This window comes from Rhynchophorus ferrugineus, unplaced genomic scaffold, assembly GCF_030347505.1.
Source record: "Rhynchophorus ferrugineus isolate W39M unplaced genomic scaffold, kcgeb_rfMv2 rfM1, whole genome shotgun sequence".
Classification (NCBI taxonomy): Eukaryota; Metazoa; Arthropoda; class Insecta; order Coleoptera; family Curculionidae; genus Rhynchophorus; species Rhynchophorus ferrugineus.
In genome coordinates, this window is record NW_027472580.1 from 61,024,433 (window position 1) to 61,050,498 (window position 26,066).

Consider the following 26,066-nt stretch of genomic DNA (forward strand, 5'->3'; position numbering starts at 1 on the left):
AACAACCCTGTATCTGTATACTATATCTCCACATAAGTTCGAGGGTTTGTTTATACAGCAATAATTCATTGCATATTCAGAGATGTTTTATACTTATTTTGCTTTTGACTACTAATAGACAATTCTGGTAACTACCTTGCTAATTTAAATTAAGCCCTTCATTATTAAAAGTCCACGTCAGGTCAAAAAAACGTCAGAATAAACTCCTTTTTCCGTAATTATATGAATTTGGTTTACAGTTTAGTGTTTTTCACCGAAAACAAAAGATACATTAATATTATGTTGTTTAGGTATTATTTTCACTTACGCTATTTTACATATCTTAAGTACATGTTTTATTTCAAAAATATATATTAATTTTGTAAGATTTACGATTGCTTTACCTAAAAGCAACTTTAAAATCTCTCCTGTAATCAATTCAAATCCATGTGCCTTCTTAGTCATTTTTTTCTTTTATTTTTGAAAAAAACTAAAAGTCTAATATCTCCGCCTGTTATAACCGCAGTCTCTATTAGATTTCACCCTTATTCAGTTAGGAAATAATTTCGAGGTATATATTTAATTTTTAATTGTTGAGTTCCCTACTATCTGTCTATTTAAAAGGTTACATTTCAAAATAACTTTTGTTAAATGACAATTAACCTGCTTCTATTATTCTAAAATGTGTAATAAGATATAATTAATTAAAATTATTTACCATATTTTTGAGCAATAAACATTAAATTATTTTATATTTCAGGGGGTTTTGCTAGAACCGCTGAAGTTATAAGGAATTTCCGACAAGCTGCAGATGCAGGAACATCACCTCCAGTGCTTTATCTCAACGCAGGTGATACCTTCACGGGAACTTCATGGTTTAGCGTATTTACATGGAATATATCATCAGCCTTTGTTAATGCCCTTAAACCTGATGTTGTGGTAAGTTTTAACAAACACATTTCATTTAAAAGAGTTACAACATTAATATTGTTTAATAAATGTATAACTTTATCAAAAAAAAACATTGTGGCATATTTTTGAAACTTTCGAAATTATTTGGTGTGTGCGAAGTAATTCATATCATAACAAACTAATTTTGCCTAGCAAATAAGAGAAGATTCTCTTTTGAATTTTTTAATGTGCATTTTTTTTAAAGGGTATCAGTTATGTATAATAGTTAAACTCTTAAATTGCTCTTATATTAATATATATAGTAAAATATATAATTCCATGAGTCGTCTTGATGAATGTTTTCATGAATCATGTCCGATTCAAAATTTGCATTTCAGCTATTCGATATAATTTAGTTGCTAGCGTAGATTCCGTACTTCGTAACAAATTTTGTTGAACTCTGTTTTAATGTCGCCACTGAGTGTCTGATTTCTACGTGAAATACTTATTATACCCTCTCTATAATATTTGACAACATATTCATGTAACATATATTTGCATTAATAAAATGGTGGGTACTTTATTATCTAAATGATTATAAAAATAATCGTCGTCGTCTAAAAAATACGCGGTCTAATTAATTAATGTAATTAATTAATATAGCTATTTATAAATATTTGTTATTTAACAGGATTTTTCTATATCTTTTCTGTTGAGTTAAATCTGATTCTCAAACTTATTATTCAAATCTATGATGTTATCATCAATTGCGTGTTAAACATAATAACGTTAAACTGACTACCCAATTATTAAATGAATACGTTGATACAATTTTAAATGTATTTTTGTAATATGTTAATTAATACATTTTAAACATTTTAACCGCAATTATTAAAAATTGAACATTTTACGAGTTAACAAAAACATACACGGCATTAAATATGGTACTATATACTCCTTCAACTAACTGATCTTCGGTGATGATAGCGTTATATTCGCTAATGTAGATGTTGAGCCTTCTAGCACCTCCATTATTCTCCATTGTGCAGAGCTATATGGCTTGAGAACTAATGTAGAAAAGACCAAAGTCTGAACAATTGGCTGATCACCTGGTATATTGTAAATCTTAGTGGGATCCAATTAGAAGAAAGTTCAGATATTTGGGATCAGAAATACAGGATAAGTGACATCTACCGCCGAATTAATAAGCCGAATCGGTCAAGCTGCATGAGCTTTTGCAGCTTTCTCTAAAACGGTGCATATGGAAAAGAGGAAATATTACAATCAAGACTAAAATACTCTTCTTTTGAAAGCCTACCGAGTCGCTTTTACAGTTTAATATCTGTAAGGTTGACGTCATTCAAAGGCAATGTTTATGTCAAACTCTACATGTTTTTTTCCGAGATCGTATTAGAAATCAAGTCACTAGTTTAAAATGTAACAATCACCATACGGTTGGAAAATAAATTCAGGGACGGAGGTTATAATGCGTTCAACAAAATTCAGCCACGGTTATGAAAAAAACAAATTAGGTGCGAAATGATAGTTTATTCTAAACTTAATTTAATTAGCCAATTGCATGTTATCAAACTAATGTCTAATAATATAATTATTGCTTGTGGTATAAATATATATTTCTGAAATTCAAAAACAAAATTTAATAAACAACCTTCATAATTATAAAGGCCCAATATATTTTTACGATACTACTGAAATTATAAACAAAAATTGCCGCAAAATTTAATTATCTAATAGCTGCTACAAAAATAATTTAGCAAGTCTCCATATATAACACACTGAAATATATAACACACTTCTGTTCACTGAAACATTGTTATCACTAAATTTTCCATCATTTGAAAAAAAAAATATTTCGCTATTTCCAAAGATACAAACATAAAAAGTAGCTCAAGATTAAAATTTTGTAAACATATTTGTCATCATCAAGTATTATAGTATTATCAATACCAAAATAACTGACAACAACAATTGTCTAAACTTAATAATAATTTACTAATTAGTATCGATGAAACAATTCAATTTAACACGATGCTGTGGTTTCATATCCTTCACGATTATTACCAGAAGCAATGATTAAGCAAAATACCCAAACTTGGTTAAGAATATAGGCTACCGACAGCCATGGCAATCATTTAACTGAAATTCGTCTTCATAATCGTTTCAGAATAAGTACACTTGTTTCAATAGTGTTGCCAAATAAAACCAACTGATGGCCCACCCCGGACTTGCGCAATGATAATCTTATATATGAGACATGCCCTAGATGGTGTTAATAGAACATGTATTTATGGTTAGTTATTTAATTTATTATCAAATTTATATTAGACAAACACTAGATGTATGAGACAAAATCAAAAACTAAAGAGCAAAATTATTTTGTTACGTTGGTTGAACTGCAGAGTAACTTTTTATCATGTTGTTATCATTGATTAGAAGAAAAACACTATGCTCATAGCAGCGTCTTCGGTGATTGATGGTGATCTACCACCAAATACGAGATTCACAGAATTATTCATCATTATCATCTTATCGGAATGAGTTATTAATCATTTGAGTGTTATAAAACATAAAAGTAATAAAAACAATAGAAATAATAAAAACGATAAATATGATAAAAACAATAAACACAAAAGAAACAATAGAAACAATAAAAACTATAACAACAGTAAAAACAATAAAAACGATAAAAACAATAAAAACAATAAAAACAATAAAAACAATAAAAACAATAAAAACAAAAAAACCATAAAAACAATAAAAATAATAAAAACAATTAAAGCAATTAAAAATATAAAAGCAATAAAAACAATATAGAAACAAACACAATAAACAATAAAAATGGAGGGCTGTCGATTTTGATATTGTTAAAAAAAATAGCGAAGCTGTTGAAAAATTAATTTAATTTGTTAATAATGCTTCCAATCCATCTCCAGATCTGCTACATGACAGCTGTAGAAAACTCAAATTCCATGACCTCTATGCAAATTATGTCCCTTCATAAGTTTCAGAGCAGCACAAATTAAATTGAATAAGAATTCTTAAAACGGTTTTGAACTTGCAGGTATTCTACTGTTCTACAGGATACGATCCAGCCCACAATACCCTTGAAACTTGAAAAATTAAAAAATAGATTAAAATAAAAATTAAGATAATCAAGCCCACTACCAGCAAGTGGCAAAAGTTAAGGCAACAGGACTCTTACTGTTGCGACAGTCGAGAGTTCGAATCATGATGGAACATGGTTGTACTTTATGTTTGTGATTGTAAATGTAAATGTCTTTATAGGTTTTAGTAGAAAATCCGACAAGGAATTACCACCCCAGTTACGCCAGATATCAGGTTAAGATCGGATGTCTTCTGGGATTATCTCTAAGTTGGTCACTGACCAGTCACTAGGCTTAATGCTGACGACCGTGGTTAGGAGCCCATGTTAAACTGTAGGTCCAATCCAGATAAACCCTCATTGGTAAAAAAGAGTCTTTAAAATATATTTAAAAAATTATGGTCAACTCATAACAAGAGGAGGGTACTGTTGAAAGAACAAGTTCGAACTGTGGGAGTCATTTAAATACAACCTTTTGAATCAGTCCTAGCCTTCTGATGACATATCGCTTTCCGATTAACGCGTGTTTGCATCATTTAAGTGTAGATTAGTGAAAAAACTTAACTGACGAGAAATTGAAAAGAAAAGTGATTAAGTAAAATATATCGACAAGGTAATTAAGTAAAAAATAGCTTACATATAGTACTTCAGCTAAAGTATATTTTACCAAATTTTTAAAGCTTATAATTAATTATCTACTTCTAGTTTTAGATCTGCATCGTATTGTTATAACAACTACCTATAATGTATGTTATTGATATTAATGTACTCTGAAATGTAACCTTTGAGCATTGAAAATATAACATTATTTTTATATCTATTGCTTAAGGCAAAATAACAACAGCTGTATAATAACAATCAGAAGTGACTAACATATACCCGTTATAATTTTTTTTGGTTGTATTAATGAAGGTTGTAACCTGCTCTCGTTTTTAGTTCAATTGGGGTTTCCCTACGCCAATATACTCCAGTAGCAATCAAGTTTTGTTCATGCCATTATTTCATGGTCATTGAAATTTTATTAAATCCCATTTAAAAAATCTAATGATAGTGGCTTAATTATATGTTAACAAATATTGTTTTTCATATTTTAATGTTGATAATCTGACAACTATAAGTATAAGACTGTCAATTAATTAAATCTTGGACTTTTTAAATAATTTCAAGGTTTTACTGTGAACGTTATATATGCAATTATTGTAGTGGCATATGTTTGTGAAAACGCTATATAGTATCAACGTAACATAATGTCAAATTCGATAATTTTGAGTTTATATAGAGAACTGCATAAACTATCAGTTTTCTATTTTGTATTATTGAGTTATTCTGTTTATGTAGGCACTAGTCATGGAACGCTCAAAATTACATTTTCTACATTTTTTGTTTTTATTTTGTATAATTTGAAGAAATCTCCTGCCGTAGCCCATCAAACACCAATAGAAATTGATACTGTGATACTGATTTTGCTTACAACGATTTAAAATTGCTGATTTTGATGTCAATTGCAAATAACGTTGAGCTCAAACATTGAATAGCCCAGCTCAAATACTGAAACAACTTTCAGACCGCTTAACAGACATTTACATACGATGGGAAAGGTCTACTACAAGGAAAAATTAGTACCCGACAAACTGACTGAAAATGCCATATCGAATTTATAATACATTACAATCCTATGATACATTTTTGCAGCTCAAATGGGAAGTTCTGTCGTACTCAGAGTACTCTCCATGCATAACGCTTTTTAATTTTATATCTGTTTAAATCAATGAAGGTTGATCGATTAAATAAAAATTCAATGCTTGATGCTGACAAATAGAAAAAAATTACGAAATATATAATGATTACTATATTATATACTGACCCATTTTTTCTTAATAAAATATATTTTAATGTGAAAAAATGATGAGATCTTGTAACATCAGTTATCGTAGTGTATCTATGCACTGTAGAAGCATTCATCACTTTAGTGCTTGTGTAATGATGATAGATTCTAGAAACATAATCAACCAAATATAATTCCTCATCTTCATTTTCTCTCTTTCACGCAACTTTCTCGGTTAATCAGAGTATTTACTGTGTCTTTCTACATTTTATCGAAATTACCACTTTTAAAATATCAAAGCTAATTTTGAGCTGTTTTTATTAACGATACGTGAGTCACTGTCAATTTGCAAACTTCTTCTATACTTTTGGATTAAATATGAAATGGAGTCGATAAACTAGAAAACAGTATTTTGATGCCTGAAAAAATGTCACGTTATAAGAGTAATGCCAAATCACACAGGCACAATAATGTTTAATAGATTAAACAGAAATACGATAAAATAAGAATTTCGCCTTTGAAATGGATCTTAATTTTAAAAAATTTCAAACTATTAAATCTCAAACTCAACATTAAGTTATATATAGTATCCCATAAACAATCAAAAAATGTAAAATTTTCTATAAATCAGGTCATAAATCGTATCGTAGTTACTAATCGCCCAGAATAAAAATGACTAAATAATACAATATTTAGATAATTACAATGCGATAGAAAATTCTCCAGATAGGGAAAAGCCATCAATCAGCAATACTTCTGGATAATTTTGTAGTAAAATTTTTCAACAGTTTATAAACAATTATAAGCTGGGTTCAGTCTATTGGTCTCTACTTAAATTAGTTTTTTTAATGAAAAATGTAAATATTTATAAATTACAATTTTTGCTTTTACATTTCTAATTACTAATATTTTGATACCTTCGTTTTTAAATACATATAATGTCGTATGGCAGCGATATATATATATATATATATATATAGCATTCGGAAAGATGAGGAATGATATAGATGACGAATAGTTGTCACAGAACGCAGGTTCGCATCTTGCCAGAAAAACTACAAGTGGTTTTCTGGTTAGCAGGAAAATTTTTCTAACTTGGTCTAACATCAAAAATATTGTTTTATCCGTCAATAATAAAATCTATTTAGGTTTACGGGATGTAAATATGAAGTTGTATTAAACAATAACCCCGACTAGTAAATCGACGTTACGAAGACAATTTGCGGTTAATTAATTATCAATGTTTATCGCTATGCTGACCAACAGAGAACGCGCAATATCCTTGAGGTCAAATAGATCCATGAAGTTATCCAAAATTTAAAAATAAAAAACGTGAATTACACCAATATCGAAAGAATACAAATGGAAATCGAACTGAATGAAATCACACGAATTTATATACATTGTATAAGTGTTATTAATTTTAACTTAAGTTAATATAAATGTAATTAACATGTTAGTGATATTGTATAGTAAACGTATTAATCAAGGAATCGGGAACTCTATAAATGTTTGGTTTCAGTGACTGTAGGAACTCTCAAAAACTAAATTTTTAATCACATGATCGACAATGACAATTCAGTGCATTTAACTTTGTATCAATAAATAATAACAAAATAAAACATACTTTTAAATGAAAAAATAAAAATGTGTATTTTTCAATTATTAGTTAATTATCAGCTTTCCCTAGATCCAGTTGTGTTTCAATTTCTAATTATTTGAATGACATGGACTAAGTGAATATACAAATAGTTAATATAATACAGAGATATAAAACAGAGATAAGATACATATGCTATAATTAGTTGACTAAAATCTTCACGTGCGTTGGTAATCATCACGTTTAAGTAAATATATTGTATTAACAGACAATAGTCTCGTTAAATAAGATAATGCATATGTAATTATAAAATTAATACTAATAGATTAACGTACACATCTTTAACATATTATCAAGAAGGAATTTCACTTTATATATAATTAAGTGTACTATTTACATCAAATTAGCGATCAAATAATTTGCCATCATCATTTTAAAGTTTTTCTTATCTCTTTTAACTTAATATACCCAATCTTGAAATTATCTTAAAAATGTTGATTATTTTATCCTTGTATGTAACTATCACCACTTCCAAATTTTTAATCCTCTTGATGTTCATATATACCTATTGTAAACTATCACGTACAAAAATCATGCTATTTATAGCCCGGCTTCAAGCAGAAATGTTAACATTTTTACTCACAAACTATTAACAGAATTGAATATTTAGTCTATTTCTTGTGTTATACTAATATTATGAATGTTCTCTGTAGATATTAATATGCAATAATAAACTAACAATTCTGCTACTTCCTTGTTGCTTCAATTTTTTTTTGTATGTATACGGTGTATTAAAAGATAATCCACATTCTTAATAATTAATTAATATTCTTACATTAATTATTCTTAATAAGTATGCTTAATTTTGTTAATGTAAATTTTGTATAAATAAAAGCAATGGAATGAATACGTTATTAAGGGAAAATAACATTTAGTGAATGCAGCTAGATTTTGGTTTTGTATTATTTTATTAATATATTCATAAGATGATATTAAATTTTAAAAAAATAGATAAATGGATACCACTCAATTTAACTGAAGAAAAAAAACGGTATGTTAATGTATTTCATACGCTGAGACCATAGATTGATTATGTAACTCTAGAAGAGCCTGAAAATGTTTAATCCTTAATTATTAATTATTATTGGAAACATCACTTTTATAATGAAATATATGTAAATCACTAAAATTTTCCTAAAAAATAAGCATTATTTGTAGACCAATTAAATGTAAACGAAGTAAGCTGTAATATAATTTCATAATAATCTTCAGCTATATATCTGTTTTTTCAGGAATTTATTGAGAAAAATTACTACAAATATTTCTTATACGTGTAATATGATTACTCTACATCTCTATCTACATATTGCTTGTAATGTTTTAAAATATTTTTGGAACGAATGTGACAGTAATTGGGATCGATCAGAATTAATAATAGTGACAGTAATCAAGGTCATCAATGATACTTATACAATTTTTAAACTGCCTGCTCAGTAACTACTAGTCTTACTGTTTTACGACTAATTAATGCTATTTAGCATTAATTCTTCGCATAAACTTGTTCAGTGTTCTGAAATATACAAAGAAGAATACAAACTAAAAAATACGCTTTTACATTCATACTACCTCATATTCATCATCGTATCTCTCATCTCGTGATGATGAATATTCTGCTTTACACAAAATATTTTCGGATGATCCATAGGGCAGCCTACTCGGACTGCTGTTGTATCTGATTTGCACTGCGGACCTTCACTGTGGAAGGACACAATGACTGCGACCTGCACTGACGATTGCCTTCCTGTTACTGGCTTCTGACCCATCTTCTTCATTTCAACATCAATATAAGATACTGAAATGATTTAGTCAATAGAGAAATATGGCAAACCAGAACAAGTCCACTCGTATTACTTACACACTGAGAACAAATAAAATTATATAACGAAAAAAAAACCGCCCACAAGAAGAACATGTAAAATTCTTGGTATTTTACTTGGATCGTAGAATAACGTGACAGAAGCACATCTGGACCAAGCGTAAACAAATAATGAGAGTAAAATGATTGTATTCATAGTCATCATCAAACCAATTTGGATATATGTGTTTCAAATTCAGGGAACAACAAACAATAGCAATGTTGGAATATTAGAGAAGTTCTGAATATTAGGAATATTAGAGAAGAGAACAGTAAAGCAGGAAACAAGTCAACATAGCATAAAATATCAGAAGATACTTACACAACATACAAACGAGCTAGCACTAACGCTGAGTGTAGTGGTACAATATCCCCAGTCTCAGCAACAGATTCACCCAGAGGGATGTAAATAGTGTAGATGTTGGCTTATTGTTTTGAAATAGATTTCAATTACGATTATTATAGTAGATATCCATGGTTTTCGTGTTCCCTCTTCAATTTCCTGTGATAGTATTAGAGCTAAATGTAATGCTAAAAAGTAATGCTAGATATTTAATTATTGAATAATAATGTAATTTTACGATAAAATGATAGCTAGTTATAATTGTATATAACAAACATGAAAGTGAACATTTAATTTTAATTATATTAGTAGATCCGAATAGTCGGTATTGCCTCCCAGCAGAGAATTTCTGAAGTTTTGTGGCCCATACATCTACCGAAGTAGGGAGAGATGATAACAGGCATTCAATATATGGTATACAAAGATAGGGCCGTTCTCACAGAACTCACAACAAGCGGGTGGACTAATAAAAGCCATAATGGAGTTCTATTTTCGTTCAAGGAAAAATTGAAGGCCATCGGTAATGATAAGTCATGCTTTGAAATCCTGTAAAGATGTAACCCAGCCGTCAATATCTAACCCTGTTCAAGGATTTTGTGAAGAAAAACTTTGTCATCTATTACAAGATCTCCGCCATATCCGCTGTAAGATTTGGAGCTATTAGTGTAGATGTGCTTGCTATCAGGATAGGAGGAGATTAATTTACAAGCCTGAACCGAGCAAGTTTTTTCTTCAAGAAATGTTGAAAGGGCATGTTGATAAAGGAAGTAGTGAACAGGGAGAAAATACAGGAAGTAGAAAAATTTCGTAATGATGTAGGAGGTTCGAGGGGCATAACGATTACATATTCAATTAAGAAAGTAATAAAAATGAGCATAATAGGTTTCATTAACAATAACGATTTGAAAATTGTTGTATTCATGATTCTTTTTCATAAGAACCGGCGGTATGCTCCAAAAACCTGCATTATATATCATAAACATTTCCACGTCATCTATCGAATTAATCCATTATTCTTATTTCAACAAATCAGTTTTTTGTTAGACATGATCGAACGTTAAACATCTATATTTCTCTAAATAACTTTTTATCCTATATATTATTACTCTTCCGCGCTTCAACTAATATAACAATAATTGATATCTGGATATTGGTCTCTAAACAGTAGCATGCCTTGTCGAATTAATCCCATTATAACTAAGAAATTCAAGATAGCACTTGTAACACCAAGAAAATTTACGGTATGTTATGAGATGTAGAAATATTGTGAAACATTTAGAAGTAAAATAATATTTGCATTCGAGTTTATAAAAAGGTGATATATAAAGAGGGTATTAACAGTATCGGGTATCAAACATTATGAAGGTTTTAGCTCTATTAACGAGCAAATCTTGCCAAATGAGTTATTATATCGATATTATATTAAACAATTTTTGGCTGAAACTGAAACCATTTGAGTTATTTTAGGTTTTACAAATGCGTATTAGAATTTGTTCAAATTCAAAACAATACTCTGGTTCTATAATTGTTTGCAGTTATAGACACAGAAGACTTTAAAAAATAGTTTTATAATTAATTAATTCTTAAGGCCTTATTATCATTTATTAGTTTTTATACAACCAGGTTAAATTTATTCTACAATAACATCAACTAAAGCTCTATATTTTAATCACCGCACCTTTTAGTGTGTCAGTCTCAGTGTAAGCTAAAACTGTATTAGTCACGGATATAAACCTTCATCCTAAAGACACGACCAAAGAGATATATGTGTGTCGTTATCTCGTCTGGACAGCTTATAGTTATAATAACGTTATTGGTAAATATCGCCTTCGTCCGCCAGATTGTCTTTGATGATCTTCTGAATAACACTGTATTTATATAAATTTACATGATATATCTTGTATGGAATTGTTTCCCATGTTTTGGCGACCCCATATACCAAAAGTATACGGCTAACAAACTGTGCTACTGTAATTCACTTTTGGTGGCTGAACACACTAAATTGCAAAATTCTGAGCAAATTCTAGTTGCTAGGTCAACTCAAAGTAACTTCAGTCCGCCTTTGGTGACCTTGTATCCTCGAATGCAATTATTGTACCAGGAAGCCAGATGTTTTTCAAATTATGGATGTTTTCTAATTTTAATAGTTTAAGGCTAGGCGTATTTGTGCACCTTCAATCCACCTTTTATGACCCTCTTCGGAATCTTACCAACTGTGCCAGTTGTGAAATGTGAAAGATTTAAAACAACAAAACATGTATTTTATTGGTGGTGATTTGTTGAACGGCGATACGAGACGATACTGTAGGGTTGAATATATTCTAATGCATACTAAACCGCTAAATCTAGGCTATTCACTCATAACACCTATCAGTGTACCATAAACACACATTTTTCGTAGCCAAGACTTTCATCAATGGCGCGATACAACCGTTTATTGTTATATCGTAAAATTACTTTGTCGTGTTTGTTTCTGACGTAATCTTTCTTTCAAAATATTACTCAAATGAATAGCGATCACAATTATTGATTATTGGTGGAACAGAATAGCCTGAGCTTTGCTCGGGTTTATCTGTAGCCGCCAGAATTTGTACCACGCTATCGCTTGGTTCAGCTGGATTTGTAGTCTGTTACGAATAGCGTCGGGACAATAACCGGTTGTGAAAAAGCGGTATTATCTGCATAAAATGCTGTGTGGGAAAGTTTGTGGAATGTAAAATCAGCCATATAAAGGTTGAATAGGGCTGGGGCTAGTGGAGCACCTTGCGGGAATCCTGCGGAAATCTGTTTACGAGAGAAGAGGACTGCGTCACCGATTCTCACTTGAAAGGACCTACCGTCCAAGTATTAATCCACTAGGGATATTGGATCATTCGGTAGACCAAGCTGTTTCGCTTTGAATATTAGTCCGTGATGTCATACTTGACCGAAAACTTTATAGACATCTAAAACGATGGCTCCAGTTTTTCGACCTTTTATTAATGCCTAGTGGATTGTTGCTGCGATGTGGGCAGCTTAATGGAGGCATGAATGTTTGTCACGGAAACCGAATTGTTCGTTCGGGATTATGTGATGTGTGTCTGTGAAGTTGTTTAAAGCGTTTAATATCGCTTTTTCGGCAAGTTTGGAGAGTGAACTGATCAGACTGATGGGCCTGTAGTCCGATGGATTGGACTTGTCATTTTTTTAGGAATGACAACGACAAGCGCATGTTTCCAGTTCTTTGGGAATTGGACTTTGGACGGGGAATTGGACGGTGAGGTCACCTTGTTAGTGAGGTTTTTCAGATGGTTTGCTGTTATACCATCTGGGCCTGGAGCTTTTTAGAAGACAGACGTTTTACGGAGAGCTGAAGGTCTCTGGCAGAGACTATGCTCTTCAGAAGATCAGTTCCGTGCTAGCTCTCGAAGAGAACGGTCGTGTCCGGTCCGCCGAACCTACCTGCGCTTCCGAGAATTACCCGAAACTTTCCCTAAGACGGTCGACCCGTTATCACGTTTCACCAGTGCCTACGTAAAAAAAAAAAAAAAAAGCGTCTGTAAGCGCCGAAAAGGCGTTTTTACAGACAAGGCAATGGCGTCATGTACGTCAGAGCCGACGTCGCCTCCTGAACATAATCCCAGTGTTTCAAATTCAAATGGACCATCTTCAGAAGACAGCCGAGAAGTGCTTATAACGGAATTGAGAAAACAGAACGAAGACCTGCGAAAGCAGATAGCTGACCTTAAAACGTTCGCAAAAGCCCAAACAGACGCCCTGAACAAACAGACGGAAAAGCTGGAAAAGAGCGAAAAGGCTTCCGAAGAGCTCAAGGAAGAAATAAAAACTCTCACAGCTACGATAACACAATTCATGAAGCATCAAAGAGATGCCATGGAAGTAAAGATTCCCGCTGCCATAGAAATTCAGTCCCAGACACCAGCTAAACCGACACAACACTTAGACCAAACTGAAGACTCAGAAGACGGTTTCACCTTGGTGGGAAAAAGGAAAAGAGGGCCCGTCACTCCACCTCAGGAAAGCCAGCTGCCGAAGGCCGGCAACAAGGGAAAACAGGCTCCCAAATCACAACCCAATCCGGTAGCCAAGCCAGCCACTAAATCTACCCAATCGAAAGCCAAGGCTAACGTACAGCCTTCGATTACAAAATTTGCCACCAGACCAGTGCAAAACAAGCCGACCACCAAGACGGCCCCACAGCTAGTACCGAAACAAGTTACCACAAGACCAACCCAAGACCAGCCTGCGCAGGTAAGTAGCCAGGTCACTAAACAAGTCTTAACCTCCACAGCAAAAACAGTGCCAACCGTTTCGGCGACTGTTTCTCAAAGTCCCCCAAAGGAAAAAATTCCGCCTATAGTGCTCCGTGATAAGAAGAGGTTCATGGAGCTCATTAGAATTACTAAGGCACAATCAATAGACATTATAACCCGAAATAAAAAGGACGGCATTTTCTTATTCGTCGCCACAAGCGACAATTACCGTAAACTTACTACCCTGCTCGAGGAAAGGAATTACTCTTACCATTCCTTCTGTCATCCGGAGGAGAGAGCATTCCGGGTAATAATAAAAAACATCCCAGAATCACTCTGCATTGACGAAGTACGTGAACTTCTCTTTGATCAAGGCTTCCATCCCAAATTTGTGCAAAGATGGAAATTAAAATCCGGGATAGAACTACCAATTGTTCAGGTAGTTGTCCCTCGCGAAGAGCGACAGATCATATATATGACCAAACTCGGCGTCATCACAGTGAAGGTCGAGGTCCAGAGAGGAAACGGCCAGCCAGTGCAGTGCTTCAACTGCCAGCTTTTCGGGCACTCCAGCTCATATTGCCGAGCCCCCCCACGGTGCGTCAAATGTACCGGGCATCACGACACTAGATCCTGTACCAAAATCCCAGAAGCACCTCCAAAGTGCAGCAACTGCGGTGAAACTCATACCGCAAACTTCAGCGGTTGCACCTGCCGTCCTGCTCCAAGAAAACCAAAAATTCCGACCGAAACCAGACCTCCACAAGGTTCTGCATGGAGTAACCAAGGTGGCAGAAAGCTAGCCCAAAAATTAGCCAGCGCTACCCAGCCTGCTCCAACTCAAACTCCTGCTCCAACCAATACACCGGACCTTAACTCCACAATGCAGGCGTTTACTGACCCGCAGGCTTTCCTACAAGTGATCGCCCTGGCTCACCAACTTGCTCGTCTTTTTCCAAATGTCGCCGCCTAAGCGGCAACACTTACCTGTCTCTATAACTTTCAGCAGCCTTTAACTCTTCGAAATGGCTGTTCCGAAATCTCTTATACTGATGACATGGAATGCAAATAGCTTACGCGGAAAGCAAGCGGAATTGGAGGACGTCATAACATTCTATGACGTCGACATCGTGCTCATCCAGGAAACTTTCCTGAAACCTTCGCATCGTCTCTCTTTCGAACACTTTTTTGTCTACAGAAACGATAGAACTCCGGGTCGAGGCGGTGGAACCGCCATTCTCGTCAGAAAAGGAGTCAAACACGAGCTCCTTCCATCGTTATCAGTAAACAACTTCGAAACAACCTCCATTAAAATCGATATCCAAGAACGTCCCTTCGTGATTACATCCCTGTACAGGAAATCTTCTGCATTCAACTATGCCGAATACCGATCACTCGTCGAAGGAAAATTTCCGAAAATAATAGGTGGCGACTTCAACGCCCACCACCCCACCTGGGGGTGCTCCAGAGCGAATCCCGCAGGTAACGCCATCGTAGCTCTAAGTGCAGATCTGGGCTACGGTCTTGCCTTGCCAGATGAACCCACCCATCACCCTAGTACAGTCTCTCAAGGCGCAGCAAGAATCCTTGATTTCTTTATTCTTCAAGACGTAAATCGCGATTCCGAAGTTCGAGTCCTTGACGAACTAGACTCTGATCATCGTCCGATCCTTCTCAAACTCGGAAACTGCGCCACCACTCAAGTCCCACTAACAAGATTCAGGAAAAAAACCGACTGGAAAAACTACCAATCTCTTCTCCTGAAATCCGATCCAATTCCGAAAATTAACACACCAGAACACCTCGAGGAAGCCGTACTCAAGCTAACTCGCGATATTCAGTCTGCTCACGAATCTTCCACAGTCAAAATTTCATCACAACCCCAGCCGTGGAAAAACAATCTTCCCGCTTCTCTTAAACGTGAAATTCGCATCAAAAATGGTTTATGCAGATTAGCTCGATTCACCCTTGATGCTGCAGACAAAAGGGAGGCGAACAGAGCATGCAAGAGGGTAAGGGCGGCCGTCTCGACTTGGCGAGCAATGAAATGGAACTCATTTCTCGCGGACCAAAGGCTGGATGGCCCCCCTTCCTTCTGGCGTGTCTCCAAATGCCTCGTGGGGAAGACGCACAATGTCATCCCTCCCCTAAAGTCAGCGGTTACAGGAAATTTTGCAGTCACTGACCAAGAAAAAGTCGAGCTCCTTGCAGAGACCTACGAAGCTCAAATGAAATGCCTCCCACCCGCACAGAACACTAAAACTAAAGACATTGACACTGTCATCAACGAATCCAACTCCGTCAAAAGACCAGTAACCCCCGCCTTTCTTCTCAACCATTTTGTATCTCCAAAGTCTCTACAGACTATGATCGGCAAACTTCAAACCAAAAAATCTCCAGGTTTCGATGGAATATCGATTACCCAGTTAAAAAAGCTCCCGCATAAGCAACTCGCAGAACTGGCAAACATTATTAACTCCATCATGAGACTGCAACACTTCCCGGCGTCTTGGAAACACGCACATATAGCGGTTATACCCAAGAAAGGAGCAAAATCATCTCCATCTGATTACAGGCCTATCAGCCTTCTCAGCGCCATTTCGAAGCTTGCCGAGAGGGCAATACTCTACGCTCTCAACTCTTTCACAAAGGAAAACAACATCATTCCAGATGAACAATTCGGCTTTCCCGCTCACCACTCATCCGTCCATCAAGCTTCCCGTCTGGCTGCACACATCCATCATGCTCTTGACCAACGTAAAAAGCTTGGAGCAGTTCTTCTGGACCTAACCAAAGCCTTCGACAAGGTCTGGCACGACGGATTGTTCGCAAAGTGCGTGCGGTTAGGCCTCCCAGAAGACCTAACCGCTCTCATCAAGTCCTATCTCTCGGACAGATCTTTCCAGGTCAAGATCAGGGCGTCACTTTCCAGTCGTAAACAAATCGATGCTGGCGTACCTCAAGGTTCCCCGCTGGCCCCAGCCTTATTTAATCTCTTTATTTCAGATATGCCGAGAAAAGAGCATATTGACGTCGCCTTTTACGCTGACGACACTGCTTTCTTCACGGCCGCCAGGTTCGAAGTTACAATTCATGAGCGTTTACAGAAGCAGCTCGATCATGCGGTCAAGTGGTTCAAATTCTGGAGGTTGCAAATCAACCCCCTGAAAACCCAGGCCATCATTTTCCACAAGAAGCGTTACGCACTGCGCGTCTCGCAACTTAAGATCGACACCGCAATAATTCCATGGCTGTATAACGTCACGTACCTAGGTCTTCACTTCGACCGGCGGTTCGGTTGGCATTCCCAAATCCAGAAAGCAATCCAAAAAGGTTCGGGGATAGCAAACCTGCTATCTCCTCTGATCTGCCCTTCTAGCAGGCTTCCCATCTCCATCAAATGCTTATTTTACAAGATGTTAATTCGGTCCGTACTCCTCTACGGATCTAATGTCTACTTCAAGTTTGTTACACCCAACCAGGTCAAACGGCTTCAAGTTTTCCAAAATAAGCTCCTCAGGAGAATATTAAACGCTCCATGGTTTGTCAGAAATAATCAAATCCATAGGGAAACTGACACTCCAGAAATCAAGCACTTCATATCTCAATCATTCCACAAACAACAACTCAGCTCAAGTTCTTCTGAAAACGCGCTTGTTCGCGAGCTGGTCGACATGCTGGGAGCTTAGCACCGCGTCACCGCTAAGCTCTCCCCCTTTTCCAGGCTGAAACGACCTCATCCGTCGCTACAGTCATAACTTTTGCCCCCATACAACAGTACCCAGTTGTGTGTTAACTCAGGTTCGCGAATCAATAGAATCGCCGGGCTCTCGTGCCCATTAACGGCTGCCCGATCAGCGGGTGCCATATCCCCAAATTTAATGCAGTAGCAGTAGTGATCCACAGGGGTCAACTGTGAGGCGGTTTCGGTTTAGTGTATTGGTAAGCCCAGAGGCAGTCCCACATAACCCGGTCCAACTTGTCACTCCAGGGCAAGTCTCCGCGACCAGGTATGCGTCATGCATTCCACCGCCTGGTTTTTAGGCCAGAACAAAAAAAAAAAAAAAAAAAATCTTCAGAAGATGAACTGACTCTGGAAGTCTTTTCTCTTTAGAGAGGGGATAGTGTCGTTTATGATGGATAATGTCTGTTGAGGTGGCCAAGAGATGAATTGCATTTCATTTGATTCTAGAAAGAATTAGCGAGGTGCTCGGTTTTTTCCGGATTTGTAAAATCGATATCTGTAGAGGAATCAGCCTTCAGAGGGGGATTGCGTTCGAACTTTTCCCCATTACGCTTTTGGCGGCGCGTCAGAGGTCATTTGCGGCAGTGGGGTTGCCTAGATTTTGAACAAATAATTCCCATTTATTTTCATTCCAAGGGCCAGACGTGGTCGTGATGGTATTTTATTGTCGAGAACCGCATGGTATCAATCCTCCAGCGTTACCAACCTTTGAACTTGAAGTAGGTGAATGCGTGGTGGCCTGAAGGGTCGTAACGGTCGCTACAAGTTCGTCAGGTTAACACACAAAATATTGAGAATTTAGAAATAAAGTATCTTAAATGGGCACATGCGAAACAGTGTTTTAGTTTGTTCATTTGCGACTAGGTGGCTTGAGGTATACATTTGGTAGCAAAGCTGAAATTTGACACTTTCTGCTTTCAGAAGGCTATTCTAGAAAATAAGGAGGCGTAGCGTACGTGTGTTTATATTTGGTGGAAATAATCAAAAGCTTACTGGATATTTTGGACTTCTTTGGTAAATATATACTTCCTAAAGAAATAATTTGATTTATATACAAAGAATTTCGTTTTAATTTTTAGCTTTTGTTGAAAGCGTCTCTTTGGAGCAAATTTTAATATGGCTGACAAAGCAAACGCAAAAAACTTATAAATTTACGTGTTAAATATTCTTATTTTCTTAACTATGTTTTATGGTTCTTTTTTAGTTAAAATGATTTGTATGAATCTTAAGACATCTCAGGTGTTGTGTCCCAGGATGCAGTACCGTTTCAAATAGAATACACAGGCTTTCTTAGGGATCCTGCTCTATGTCAGAAATGGCTTTTAGTAATACATAATGAAAAACTGATGGAAATCTCTTGTGAGGTCGTAAATAAGAGCAAAAGGATTTATAATGTATATTTTACACAGGCTGACTACAAACCGAAATGTGGAAGAGCATTGCTTAACAGGGATACGGTTTCCAGTTGTTATATAAATTGTAAGGCTTTTATAATGTTAATTACATGTAACTGATATGTAAAATATAACAAGGCTCTATATTAGCTGTGATAAAGAAACAGGAAAACATTGATCCAAATATGTCAGGAAATGTTAGTGAGTTGAACAGACAAGTTATTAAAACCCGGCAGTATGATAGATGTAATTTGATAAAGCCAGAGAAGCTAAAGATTAATTCCCAGATTATGTGCAAAACTCAACTTAACAAGCAGTCTGTCCAATATTTTAAATCACCAAATGCCTGTATTTTTCAAACCGATGAACTGTATTGAGCATTCTGAACGAGACATAATTAGAAAGATAATAGGTGTTGTTTGTTTTGGTGGACGAGAAAAGTGAACAGAATAGCAAAAGGCAAAAATGAAACATTTTTATTGCAACATCTAAATATAACACAGCTTTGTATATTTAAAAGTATAAGTCATGTGTTATATTGCATTTTAATGTATTGTTAATATAATATATGGTCATTAAACATAGAAAACTCTAAGAATTCTCATCTGAAATAATATTTGCAATGTAAATTTTACATATATTCAAATAAAATGTATTTTAAAGCTTCTATTGCATTTTTACTTTTACTATTTTTATTACTGCTATTGTTATTAATAAAATATTTTAAGTTTCTCGTTACTCATATTGTCAAATGTATTCGAATTTGTAAAAATATATTGTTTACGGTTCAAGAAAATGGCACGATTCGATGCAGTACGTTACTCCATTCACAGCATAGTTACTCCATTCGTCGTGAATTGTTATTCTTGAAAATCAGTCTATAGAAATCCTATTGTGATTAATTTTTAATATAAAACATTTAAAAATATTTCTTATAAAACATATTTATAGTTTATTTATAGTTACACAATATATTATCCTATTTTATGTGACACATATATTTAACTCTGTGGAATGATAAGTTAAAAATAAATCTTGTTTCAAAAATGTTTACGAAAAAAATATATTTTACTTCCTACTCGCAATAACTATTAATTAGTACACAGCAAGCACAACTACAATCTCAGTATCCCATAAATAAAATCTTAAATTGCATTAATCGAATAAGCAAGCTGATTGATGCAAATAAAATATTCCGATTTGCATTTGCACAAAACTGCAAACATTTCAATAAAACTGCTAGAAATTCGATCGAATATTTCTTCAAGTAGGGGTGTTACCAAAAAAATACCGATACATTGGAGAAAAAAAACAAGAATATAAAATATTGATATTTAGATATTTAGAATATTGATTTTTATTTATTTTTGATAGCTAGACCTTTAAAAATAAGTAGCAAAATTCACTAATTTACACAAATTACATTCTCAAATTAAGTACCAATAAAATTTAAAGGTTTATTTAATTTATTTTGGAAATATCGATATTTTTCTGCATCCCTACCTTCAGTAAACTGTTGATAGGCGAGAGATGAAATTGACGTTGAGGCTAATTTTCAATAAATATTATCACGGCAACGTATAAAAAATATATGTATGTGTAACTGCTTTAAGGTTATTGCTTTTGTTATTTTTCTAGAATCTAAGTTTTGTTTAGATCATTCTGCAATAATAAAATCTTATGTGCGTGGTGCACTGAATATTTGTAATTTATGTTGTACATTTCAATTATATTATGTATTCACTTATTCGAATTTGGATGCAATTTTAAATAAAACCTAGGACATTACATAAATATGTAAGATTTTAAAGTATAGATATCTAAGGGGCAACGCAATTTACCTTTTCACAAAATTAAATTTAAATTTTAAAAAAATGGTCAATCAATTGAATGTTAATAATGAGAAAATATAGAAAGAACTTATATAATATTATATTTTGATCAACTGATCTATTATATTACGGAAATGAGAATTGTAAATGTTATCAACTCAATGTTAAATTCGATGGTTTTGACATTTCAGTGATGACATATCACCAGAGGTGTGCAAGTCCAATGGTAATTAGTGGGGCAAGTTTTGCTTAGTTCAATCATTGGCGGCGCTGACAACGTGAATTTGATTGCTTAGTTTAAAATAGTTATGTAGAAACCTGTAAGGAAAATACTTTGCTTTGATTGGTCTGCCATTTCGCCGGATTACTTTGTGACGTCACATGTACTGGCCAATAGTATTTAAATGAAAATCAAATTTAATTTTTAAAATTAATTTATTAAAATAAAATCCTATACAAATATACATAAGTGTAAATAATATAAATATATTTAAACAAAAGGCAAAAAAACAATTATGAACTCTATTCTAGGCAAAATTAAAATATCTATAATTCTTCTATAACGCCTTCCCATATTTGTTTAGTGCCATCAATTTTATGGGATCTATTAGAGTTCTAACTTATCTTGATACATTGAAGGTAAACTTTAAATCCTTCCCTGTTGATATTGCATTAACTTCATTAAACCAAAAATACAATCACACCTCATAATAACTTTTAAAATTTGGTCTTTAAAATATTATGGATTGGACAGTCGAAATACTAAAAATTTATGTGTTTTTTAAAGATATTTAGATTTTAGAGTATTTAATTTGTGGAACTACTTAATATAGAATGTAGACAAATATTGCATGTTGTCTCTTTTTCAGAAGTTTTGTGAAATAGCCTGAAATAAGACTAAAATACAATTTTAGACTCTTGTTTTTCTCAGAGCAAAGTTCTCTGGAACTAAAAATATAGACTCAACTGGTGATTTAACAACCTCAAGTGATATCCCGTTAAAAAAGAATATAAGTTATCTAACATGTTCATCTTCTTCACAATTTTCTCCGGGAGAATGATGTGAAAAATTGAAGTGATGATGTGCCCTTTTAAAGATTTCTCGAACATACTAGGTGAATGATGCTGTTTCTACCTCCATGACCTCTCATAGATCCAACAAATTTTTTTAAGCAATCTTGGTTAAGATTTGTTAATCAAATGTAGTTATTTGTAAATTTAGACAAAATAGATTTCTTTAAGGTAATAAATCCCCTAAAAGTAGCAATTAAATTTTTAATTGATGGCACCGTAATAAATATTTTCTTAACAAGGCTTTAGGCTCTACTATAAAACTATTGAACAATGATTGTTCTAAAAAGTTAAAGTATTACAAATATTTTAGGGATCTTTTACAATTAAAAGTAGTATTTATAACTACTAATTATCCAGTTATCTTAATTATTACCTTCTTGTAAGACTTCTTTATGTAGAGACATCACACTGATAGCATACGAACAACTTGGCAGATTAATTGAATTTTATTACCATTAACATCTTCATAAGTAGGTTTTAATTTTCTGTAAACAAACAATATATAAACAGACATGTAGTAGATAGATAATTTTATATGTACCTAATAAAAACATGTTGGATATTCATTTATCCTAATACCTGTTCATGAAGGAAAGTTAATTCTAAATTTTTCACTAAAATGTCCGTGACAGACACCATGACGTTGATATATTTGCATTTTGGTTTATCCAGGTAACTTACTACTATTTACTTGATCAACCCATTTTTGGAAAGGAGCGAGATCATTCTTTGGGAAACGATGTCTAATTTCCGTAGTAGATTTTTACCCTGGTACACTACATCTTTTACTACACTGACGCATTGTCATCAATTTTTATATTATTACTCCATATTAATTAATGTAAAACAGAAAATATGCACAACGTGAAACGAAGATTTCTTGATCCAAACAAAAACCAAAACCTTCAAACAACAAACTTAAAAATGGACGCCCATAGAAAATGCTGACTTCACACAATTTGATCGACCAATCACGTTCCATGTTAGTGACGGCACCAGGAATTTAAACTAGCCAATCGCAATTTGCGATCGCAGCGCTACCGTTGATTGAACTAAACAAAACATTTCCCCAAGGTCGCCTATACCGTGAAATTTCTATTTTTTCTATACATATCACATAAAGTAACAGCATTATTCAGTTATTCAGTATACGCGAAAGGCCTCATTTTCGACATTTCTTTGTTGATTTTCTTTGTCTGATTTCTTTGTTGTCTTTCTTGTTTGATTTGAAAAAATCTGCTGTCGATGCCATGGAACACTTTTAGAAATGTAAGGTGATGCTGCTCCATCATATCGCATTACCTACCCTCTTTAAATTTCAACAAAATGACGATGATGTTTCCCAATTTAAAGGTGGTAATTTTAATGTCGTTGACAAAGACAGACCTGGAGGACCAAAGCAATTCGAGAACTAGACATTTTTAATATTTAATGAACAATAATACAGACCAAACTCTAGAAGAACTTTTAGACAGCAGAGGAAGTGGCTACCACATGAATTGAATGAAAATGCAATTTACACCTTTCAAAAAAGAAGAATTTTCTGCAACGCATTGTAACTGGCGATGATAAGCAGACCTACTACTATAATTTGTAGTACAAAAACCATGGGGTAGTTCAGGTAATGGTAACTCATCCATCGACACCGAAGCGAAATATTCATCGAAATTAAATCTTGATCTGCATATAATCAGCAGGGTGGTTTAAAGTGAGTGCCGCATTTGCTCACTGTTGACCAAAAACAAGAACGTGTTGATGATTCTGAGCAGTGTTTGATCATGTTTAAATTTGGCGAAATAGGTGGTTGGAATTTTTGCGTCGATATTTGAACTCCGGAATCAAAAGATCGTCATCCGAATAGACAGCAACTGGTGCCAGGCCTATTTTGAAGGAAAAGATAAATCGTTCTACAAATCTGGCATAGAAATGTTAGAGCGGCACTGGAATGATTGTGTGGCTCTTGATAGATATTCTGTTGATGAATAAAGCCAATTTTAGGCAAAAAACGCGTTTTTTGGACTTTCCAAGATGGCGTAAAGCCGTGTGCAATGGCTAGAACCCACATTAAGCACTAAGATAAACCCTAGCTGGTAAAAAGGAGACTTTAAAGTATAACAAAGATTGATCAAAAAATATCATACAATCAGTAGTTTAGACGTAAAAGAAAATATATATAATACTAAAACGTAATATGCAAGATTATTTAATAATTACTCGTAATTTCTACGTAATGCTTAAATTATGATTTAAATTATTATATACTAAGATAAACCTAGCCGATAAAAAGGAGACTTTAAAGTATAACAAAGATTAAACAAAAAATATCAAACAATTAGTAGTTTAGACGTAAAAGAAAATATCTATAATACTAAAACGTAATATGCAAGATTATTTAATAATTACTCGTAATTTCTATGTAATGCTTAAATTATAATTTACCAACATCAAATGTCAAAAAAACAAATCGCCGTCAAATCAAAGCGATTAACTACACAGGAATAGTTATAAATTGACCTTGACATACTTTTCTATAATAATAATGAAGTAATAATGTGTAGCAATATTGAAATTTTATTATTCCCTGTTTTTTATGTCTGCAATAAAATTCGTCACAATAGTATCATAGTTAAATATGTTTAAATTTATACTATATAAATATTAAATTATAAACATAACATAACACGGTTAGAAATGAAATAATTATGATACTATCCAAATTGGTTTAAACATAAAATTGATGAAATAATGTGATAGTGATACTTAATTAATCACTAATCACGTACCTATGATAAACAAATGCAAACATCATAACATAATAGTTCATACAGAAGCAGCTGTGCTATTAAATCATTTAAGTACAATAAGTCGATGATACAGTAAAATAAATTGCATGCAACTTACAATCAGGCGCAATTTAACAATAGTGCTATAGAACCAGGCCGCGTCAGTTCAAAAAAATTGATTTCATCAGCAAAACGTACTTGATTCTAATAAATATGTTCATGTAAGCAGAACGTCTCGTAAACAAATCAACGGAATAGCTTTGATCTTTATAGATTTACCGAGAATTTTAATGCATTTTCGTTTTGTAAAATTATGCAAAGTGATTGGCAACAACTTATTGTACATTTTTCTTCGTGTAATTTTTTTAATTAAATGTAAAAAAGGTGTTTAAAAAAACCCATAAAAAACTTTTTTCCAACTTTTGAAACACTTACTGAATATGATTCCTAAAATTGTATTTAAAGCTTCGTTCCCTCAGAATTGAATTCCTTGAATATTAAAAAATCAGATGCTAAAATCAAATGAATAGGGGAGTTATGGAATGATATATTAGACTCGAATTTTTGATGAAGACACCATGTATAAAATGCCTTAATAATTTCAATACAAATAAAAAAAAGGAAATGAATAAATATTGGTGTTGAATGTGAATATAAACTATTTATTGTAGTTAGCTATTTTGAACAGTCAGGCTAAAAGCATCAATAATAGAAAGAATGAATATATTTCCCTCTACTTGCTTTTGACACTTGCTACTCATTATTGTTGGAGATTGAATATTTACTTATTCGATTCATAGTATTCATTCAATTTTAACGTAATCGACACGAACAAAGGTTGAGGATAATGTTAAAATGTCCCGGAAATAGGAAGAGAATAAGACACTCCTCTTTACTACAAGAGTCTTTACTACAAGAGTATAGGACCCGGAAAAGTCTTGGAAAGGTCCCCGGTTAGCCCTAACCCTCAAAAGATGCGTGTATAAATTTTACAGCTGTCGGATCATTAGTTTACAATTGTAAACAAAGATTACAAAAGTACATTTAAATTGCCAGAACAAAACTATTACATTGTACATACAAATTTGTTCGAACTTAGAACTATTCTATTTCTCTATTGGGAGAATTTTACCTCTAATTAATAATTTAATCACATGAATCTACACAATTATGTGATAAATAAAGGTAACAGTCAGTTTTCTACTTAAAAACAATTCTCTCTTTGAAGAAAAAAAACTTTGAACAATCATAGAAATAGTCGCCAAAACACTGTCCAATTTAATATCGATTATATAGTTTGTTCTTGGG

At 33.7% G+C, this 26,066-nt stretch overlaps 2 protein-coding genes across 3 annotated transcripts in view; both read left to right on the forward strand.

Moving 5' to 3' along the window:
- The window catches only part of LOC143193341 (protein 5NUC), a 78,461-nt gene that overhangs the window by 37,147 nt on the left and 15,248 nt on the right, over window positions 1-26,066 (forward strand). Inside the window, exon 3 of the mRNA XM_076399533.1 lies at window positions 740-918. Coding sequence (XP_076255648.1) covers window positions 740-918 — 179 coding nt within the window. The remainder of the gene's footprint in view (window positions 1-739; window positions 919-26,066) is intronic.
- Window positions 15,286-26,066, forward strand: part of RpL38 (ribosomal protein L38) — a 62,347-nt gene continuing 51,566 nt past the window's right edge. The window contains exon 1 of one of the 2 annotated variants that reach the window (XM_076404618.1): window positions 15,286-15,289. The gene's annotated coding sequence lies outside the window, so the exon portion shown is untranslated. Of the gene's footprint in view, window positions 15,290-25,679; window positions 25,685-26,066 lie in introns of those variants that run through there. The other variant, XM_076404540.1, reaches the window with a different exon arrangement.